This window comes from Pteropus vampyrus, unplaced genomic scaffold (genome assembly GCF_000151845.1).
Source record: "Pteropus vampyrus isolate Shadow unplaced genomic scaffold, Pvam_2.0 Scaffold12, whole genome shotgun sequence".
Lineage (NCBI taxonomy): Eukaryota > Metazoa > Chordata > Mammalia > Chiroptera > Pteropodidae > Pteropus > Pteropus vampyrus.
The window spans coordinates 1,822,073-1,829,780 of record NW_011888793.1 but is presented as its reverse complement, the minus strand read 5'-3'; the positions used below and the strand labels follow the sequence as shown (position 1 = coordinate 1,829,780).

The 7,708-nt window shown below is 34.0% G+C and overlaps 1 protein-coding gene across 7 annotated transcripts in view; it reads left to right on the top strand.

The window, feature by feature from the left end:
- CUNH3orf33 (chromosome unknown C3orf33 homolog) overlaps positions 1 to 5,184 on the top strand; it is a 10,105-nt gene extending 4,921 nt beyond the window's left edge. For 3 of the 7 annotated variants that reach the window (XM_023524261.1, XM_023524257.1, XM_023524270.1), the window contains 2 exons: positions 2,052 to 2,212; positions 4,403 to 5,184. In XM_023524261.1, the coding sequence (XP_023380029.1) occupies positions 2,052 to 2,212; positions 4,403 to 4,648 (407 nt within the window). In that variant the 3' untranslated portion in view covers positions 4,649 to 5,184. The other 4 variants (XM_023524264.1, XM_023524263.1, XM_023524275.1 and 1 more) reach the window with 4 other exon arrangements.
- Positions 5,185 to 7,708: the final 2,524 nt, after the last annotated feature.

Sequence of the window (7,708 nt, the reverse complement as noted above, 5' to 3'; positions counted from 1 at the left end):
GATTCAAATGTCAGCTCTTCAGTGACTTTCTCTAACTCCCAAGCAGAATGAGCCTCTTAACTATACCCCACAGCAATTCTACACATTTCAATTACAGTACTTAAACACTTTTTCCTATAATCATGTATTTAGGTTTATATCCTCCCACCAAACTATGAGCCCCCTTGTGGCTACCTCAGTATTCACAGTCTCTAGAAAAATAATTTTTAGACAGTGGAGATTTGGTAAAATTTGTCAAATGAATTAATTTAGTTATATTTAAAGATCTTAATATTTGTTAATTTAATGAAGGAAGGAGTTCTGGTTTTTTTACCCTCGAATGAATATTACTCTCTTCAATGAGATATGATTAGGATACAAATCAGTTTTGTATCATGCACTATTTTTCTAAAAACCCTGATAACATTTAGTCACCACATTTCCTATCCACCTGATGGAGCAGAAATATAACAAATTTCTTAGTAGTGATGATTGACTTCAATATTTGTCTCATGTCTGCAGTTTTTCCATGTGCCAGTGGTCTGTCCCTTACCTGACATGCTCTGTCCCTACTCCTGCCCCTGCTTTGTTCATTCCTCAGAACCCAAATCTTACTTTCCTTAGAGTGCTCCACTGCACCTGAGCCCATGTTGTTGTCCCCTCATAACCTTTTAGCATTGCCTGTGGTATCCTGTCCAGTATGAATTGGGCTTTTTTTTTTTTAAATATATGCATAGAAGATTTGTTGAAGACCTGGGAAGATGGAAGGATCCAATCACAGAAACAAAGCTGAAATTAGAAACTATAAACTTTAAATGTGACATCTGCTTTTTCAAAAAAGCTCAAGTGTTTTGGTGAAAATATATCAAGGGTATTATTTACCTTTTTCAGTAGATTTGTTCCTGGAAGGTGTATTTTAAAAATCTTATTGACCACCTCATATTTTAAATGCTCAATGGAGAATTTGCTAATTTTAAAGAAATTCAATGACCTTTTGTCAAATGAAGACTTAGGAAATTATTACTTAAGATATATAGTATTAAATTAGATTTGTTTTTGGTCCCAAAAGCTTTGGTCCCAAAAGCTTTGGTCTCAAAGACCAGAGGATGTTTTACTGGAAGGCAGTTGGTGCTGATGACGTAAAAGGACTGGAGAACTCAGAGTCCTCAGGCGTCCCTTAACTCATTAAATACCAATGATAAGAGTTTAATCTTTATTGTATGTTTTGCCTAATTTTAATTTGTATATTTACTATATCCCAGATTTTTGCTAAGGGCATAATCTTCCTACTTACACCTTTTGATACTTTTCTAATTGAAGCCAGTGTCCTAAAAACGTTTTTTATTATCAAATAATATTGTAGAAGTGTTCCTGGACATCTTCTTAAACTCAAGTATTATTTTTTTCCTGGAGATTAGATGAATTTAACTTTATATCTTCAACTACTTCTATAAGAACCCAACAAATGTTAAATGTATAATTTCTTTAAAAAAAAAAAAACTTTAAAAAATTTTTTGTCAGCCATATCCCTTTTTGGTAAGTTATAGACTTTTTCCAAGATAAAATCCTGTTCTTAAAATTAAATTGGTTAAAATTTTATCAAGGGTTTGGGTGAACAACTTTAATACTAAGTTACTTTGATATATAAATTGATAAAATTCTGTCTAGAAGTCAGTTTTACAAAATGTATAAAAAAGTAATAAACCAATATTTATTGAGATGGGAAATTATCCTCAGTAAATTAGGTGGAAAAGCAGTTTATACAGTTTTATTGGTTGTAAGAGCCATATTAAACTGCATATCTATAGCTTTATGTGTATACATATGATAAATATGTAGAAATAAATCTGGAAAGTTTAAAAAGTAAATTGGTTAAACCCCACATCCTGTTCTGGGTTTTTGAAATTATTCCATCTATTATATACTTGATTTAAAAGAAATAGGTGGACCTATATCTAGAATATCCTGGGTATTTATAAATAAACATTTGTTTTTTTGAGGGCCAAGTGATTTTGGAATCTACTTTTGCGAAGTAGTATTAAAGGTAAACTCTTCTATCTAACCTTTTTTAGAGGAGCCATATGGTTTTCTGCTGGTTAAGCTGGCTGGAGTAGAACTCACTGAAACTGGGAAGGTGTGGTTACAGAAAGAGCTAAAACCTTCCCAAATACTATGGTTCCAACTTCTTGGAAAGGAGAATTCAGCACTGTTTTGCTATCTTTTGGTGAATAAGGTGAGTAGTATGAAGAAATAATGAGCAATGTCTTCTTCTTTTTATTATATATAAACATGTCATTAATTAGAACCTTGAATACATAGTGAGATTGAATATTTTTTGTCTTTAAAATGTTACTCATAGTGATTATAGAGAACTATGTTTCATATGTAAATTTTATTTTAAAATTTAAGTGATATATGTTTATTATTGAATAAATAGAAAATTAAGAAAAAGGACACAAACTTAGAATTATCGATGAGTCTGGACATTGCCGACATTGCTGATTTAAGGAGAATCTTTATACTTTTATTTATGTGTGAGTATATGATGTCAAACCACTTGTTGAGTGACACTTGTCAACTGGAAACTAGAAAGAGCAAGGGCATTTTCTGAAGGTGAATATTGCTCAATCTTTGAACTCTGAAGTTGAACATATTTAAATACTGTTTATGATCAGCAGTTAGTCATCTGAGTTTTCTTACCCTTATGATTGGCTGTGGCTGTTGTGTAACTGGGAATGCCCAGAGCTCCGTCCGTCTGTGGCCCTGGTGTTGCTGTGTCACTGTCCTGAATCCTTCAGTCCTGGTGTTGCTGTGTCACTGTCCTGACTGCCTTCCTCTAGATTTTTGGTGGATGATTACTGAAAAAAGAACGTGGAAAAATTAAATAGTTGAAATGTTATTATGACAGGATTAAGAGCAGTTTTTCTTATTTTTAAAGTCCCTAATTATATAACAAACAAGAATAATCTGAAGGAAAAAACCTCACATTAACGCGATTAGAATTATAATCATTTTAATTCTTAAAAATTTTTTGAATTATTAATAATAGCCTAATGAAATCCATAAATTTTTGCATGTCCAAATCATATTCAGTTCTTTCAAAATAAGAATTATCCAACACCAATTTGTTGAAGCATCTTACATTTAAAAGTAAGTTGATAATACAAAATTATATAAAAGATGCCAAAGGCCTTACAAAATATTATCTTCTCTTTTAAGTTGAGGAGTATATTTTATCTGTCCTCAAAACCACCTTATGACTCGAGTGACTGTGTTTATTCCCATTTACAGGTGGGATGCAGGGTGACCAAACGGAAGAGCCTGTATTCAAGCCCAGCTCTTCCTGGGCTCCTGAGCCCATGGTTCACCTTATGTGTTTCACCTTATATTGCTTCCTAGAGGGTGACCAAACTATGCTCTATATATATTGTGGTAACTTACATCTGTTGAGTTTTACTAGTGTGAGGTTGAATTTTAATTTTTCTGATTTTAGTTTAAGGGAATGAGCTCTTAAAATGTAAAAGACTGAGAAAAATATGATAAACCTTTAAAACTATATTAACTCCTTAGTATCATATACCAAAGTTATTGCACTTACAGGAGTAAAAAGTTACTGTTTCTTTAGATAGTCCTAGAAAATATCTCCTATTTTAAAACTGGAGTTTTCACATTTTTAGAATTTAACTATAACTTACTTGCCTAATGAAGCTATGAAGTTATTACTACTTTGTTAAAATTAATCTTTTTAGGTTAAAAATCCCATGAGGACTATACAAATAGCTACACAGGATCTCCTTTATACTGTTAATTAGTGGGGGAAAATCCCCAGTTACCCGGTGTCCTTAGGAAGTGAGGCGTTCCACAGATGAAATTTCCCAAAGGACGGAGCTTCAAGGCCAAGCCCATTTTTATGTTAATTATTTTGTGGAAAGCCTTTTAAAAATTCATTTACATGCCAGTGCCTTCCTAAACACTGGAATTCTGAACCTAATTTAATGGTTCAGTGACGATTCAGTTCTGTTTTGCATTCGCGTACATTTTAGTTTCTTCTGCTATGGCCTCCTGTCATTGTGCCTATCTCCTGTGCTTCATTCCCCTTCCAAACAACAGCAAAGAAACCAAAAAACGCTTTATGTATACTCTGCTGCTTGTTTGCTTCTTTAGGTTAGGAGACTTATTAGCCTGTGGAGAACAATATATCATAGACGTGATAGTTGACTTTGAGCCAAGGATCTCTTCCAGTAATGAAATTCTTGGATTTAGCATTAGCTGTTTTAAGTTCTTGAGGACTCTTTTGCTTTATACTTTTGGCTTTTCCCTGGAAGACTAAAGTTGCTGAATGACTGCTTTTAAAGTAAATAGATGTTATTGGTTATACTAACGATATTCTTAAATAATTGATTTGTGTTATTTTTTATTCAAGGGTAAGTATTTTAGTGTGAATCTAAATGAAGAAATTTTGAGAAGAGGCCTTGGCAAAACTGTTCATGTTCCAGGGTTGAATTACGATTCTAAAATATATTGGAAAATTCACAGAAACTTACTTAAAGCTGAGCTTATAGCCTTAAAAAAAAGAGAAGGAATATGGAAGGAAGAATCTAAAAAAGAAAGTTATTTGGAAAAACTCAAAGACTCCTGGAGAGAAATATGGAAAAAAGTCAGTTATTAAAAAAAAATTGGATCAGATTTCAACCTGGAAAAAGAAGGTTATGACAAATTTAGAAGTATTTATGAAGCATGGAAAGACAACTACTTAATACTGAAGTTCAGAGAACTTATGAGTTGCATGCACTTTCGTAGAAAAGGGTAAAATATTCCAAGAGGTCTGGAGGTGGCCTACTCTGAAAAGAGTAAAGTATGTAAATATATAGATATTTTTCATTGAGTCGAAATGGAAATTTCCCGAAATGATCAAAATTGTATTCTAATGGTATTTAAATATTTAAGAGATGATTGTTACAAATGTAATATCAGAATAATTTAACAAATTGTGATTAATATGTTTTTAAGAAAAGTAAAACACTATAAAAAGTTACCAGATTGAAGGATATATACATGTAGTGCTGTTTTTGAAGAGGGAGATTAACTATTGGCCATTGTGTTATTTTACTTATTTGGGTATCCATATTTTTTTGTTTAAAGAGAAAATTAATTTTTTTCAGTTTTATCAACTTTGAGTATAATAAAAAGACTGTTTATACTTCATGTGTGAGGCTATTCTTTTCTCCTGATTGCTTCCTAACTGCTTGTGAATTTGGGGCAGTGTTACAAGAGAAGTTCACTCAGACCATTCCTAGTAGTGAAGAATGGCCAATTTCTACCTGTTGTCACAAGAGGGAGATAATCCTCAAGACAAAAGACTGTGCAGAGGATGGCAACACAGGGAATAGAAAGAATAGGGATGCCTTATGACATTGTTGAGCCTAAAGTGGCCAATCCTTGGAAGATCTTGCCTCTCAAGTTTTCATGCTACATAGTAAATTTGTTTGTTTGTTTGTTTTTTAAAGCCACTTTGAGTTGGTTTGAAGATTGGATGTAAACACATACTTGCTGCTAAAATCATCCTGACAGTACAAAGCTTTTTTTTACAACACTGGCAATAATTCCCTAACAGCCACAATATCTACAGAAGTTCTTCTTAATGACTTTTGATACTGATAAAAGTCAGAGGTATCATCTGGTCCAAATAATTGACCCCTGTTATAATCAATAGTACGGACTAAGAAGTTTACTGCTGCTGCCTGACTCCTGGTTAAAACATAACAAAGTGGATTTCCCGACAGTAATTTTTAATGAGGTCCCAAATTTTCCAAAAATTCTTTTTTGTGTGTGATTTTATTTCCTCACCTTTAGGGTAGGATAGGATGTTACAGCCTAGTTTTTATTCCCTGGGACTAATACCTTGATAGTTTTTTGTTTTAAGGAGATGTTTTATTTTTATTTACAGTGTAGTTAACAGAGTACATTTAAATTAGTTTTGTGATAAGCCCTTGAACCATTTTCTTTACCAAGTTGCCTCCCAGTGATATCTCATTATAGTTTTGATGGCCTCGACCAGCTCAGTCAGTGCACCTTTGTCTTTCCAGTTAACCTGTATGAAGATGAGGCTGGTACAGGTCTTTCTGTGGACTAGATTACTTGGTCTAACCTTTTCCTTGATGATGTAGTGGGGAACTCTGATTTTACGGACAAAGTGGGCACGAGGAAAAATAGATAAATGGGACACCTGTCATCTGTAGTCACCACTTGCTGAATATTCTCATTCTCCACTTAGATAGTGACAGGATTAACACCTACTTGAAGGTGAGGAAGAATCCCATTTACCAGCAGCTTCCTTCTGGGCCAACAACCTCTGCTTTTCTGGCTTCTGCCTTTGGTCTCTATTGTAGACCATTTTGCTTGATGGCCCAAGGGCAATGTGCACTAGATGATTACAGAGTCTAGATCTTTGTAGTTGGAGATGATGTTTATAAAGACCATCTGGGATGGCAAGGACACGTGAGTTTTTGTTTGTGGAAGGTGACTGGACTTAATCATGCCACTCCTAAGTGTGTATGTGTGTTTTGGGGGGCAGGTGATTGTATTAGTAACTCTGCTTCTGTCCTGCTACTTTTCATGGTGTTAGTCGAAATGGAAATTCAAGTATTTTTTAAAAATTTATTTATATTAATTAGTTTCAAGTATACAGTACATTAGTTAGACATCTATGATCCCCGCAATTGCACCCTCCCTCCCTTGCCCCTCCACCTAGCCAACGTGTTAATGTAAACTGCATTTCTCTTGCTGCTTTTAATATTCTTTCTTTGTATTTAACCTTTGGCATTTTAATTATGATGTGTCTTGGTGTGGGCCTCTTTGGATCTCTGATTTTTGGAATTCTCTGAGCTTCTTGGGGTTTTTATGTACATTTCCTTCACCAGGTTAGGAAGTTTTCCATCATTATTTCTTCAAACAGCTGTTCAACATCTTGATTTTCTTCAGGTACGCCGATCAAACGGACATTTAGACCCTTAATAGTGTCCTATATGCTCCTTAAATTATTTTTATAGTCTTGTCATCTTATCTCTTGCCATTCTGATTGCATGTCCTTGGCTTTCCTGTCCTCTAGATAGGGCATTTGATCCTTTTCTTTATTCACTTTGTTTATTCCTTTTAATATACTTCTCATCTCTGATAATGTGTTCTTCATTTCAGACTGGTTCCCTTTTATAATTTCCGTTTCCATTTTTGTGTTTTTTATCTCTTTGTTGAAGTTCTCACTGAATTTATCTACACTTCCCAATAGTTCATCGAGCATCTTTATAACCAGTGTTTTGAACTCTGCATCTGTTAGATTGCTTGACTCCATTATATCTGGATCTCTGTTCCGTTCTCTTATATGGCTTCTGCTTCTTTGTCTTCCCATTTTGGCTGCCTTTCCATGTCTGTTTCTATGTACCAAGCAAAGCTCCTAAGTTTCCCGGTCTTATTATTGTGGATTTGTGAAGTAGGTGTCCCGTGGTACAGTCCTGAGAGGAGTTCAGCTACAGGCCAAATTTTTTTTTTTGCGTGTTGAAATTTTTTTTAATTAAGTTTATTGGGGTAACATTGGTTAATACAATTATATAATTTTCAGGTGTACATTATAGTTTGACATCTATATATTCTATTGTGTGATTAGCACCCCAAATCCAGTTTTCTTCAGCTACCATATATTTGATCCCCTTTACCCACTTCACTCTCCCCTTAC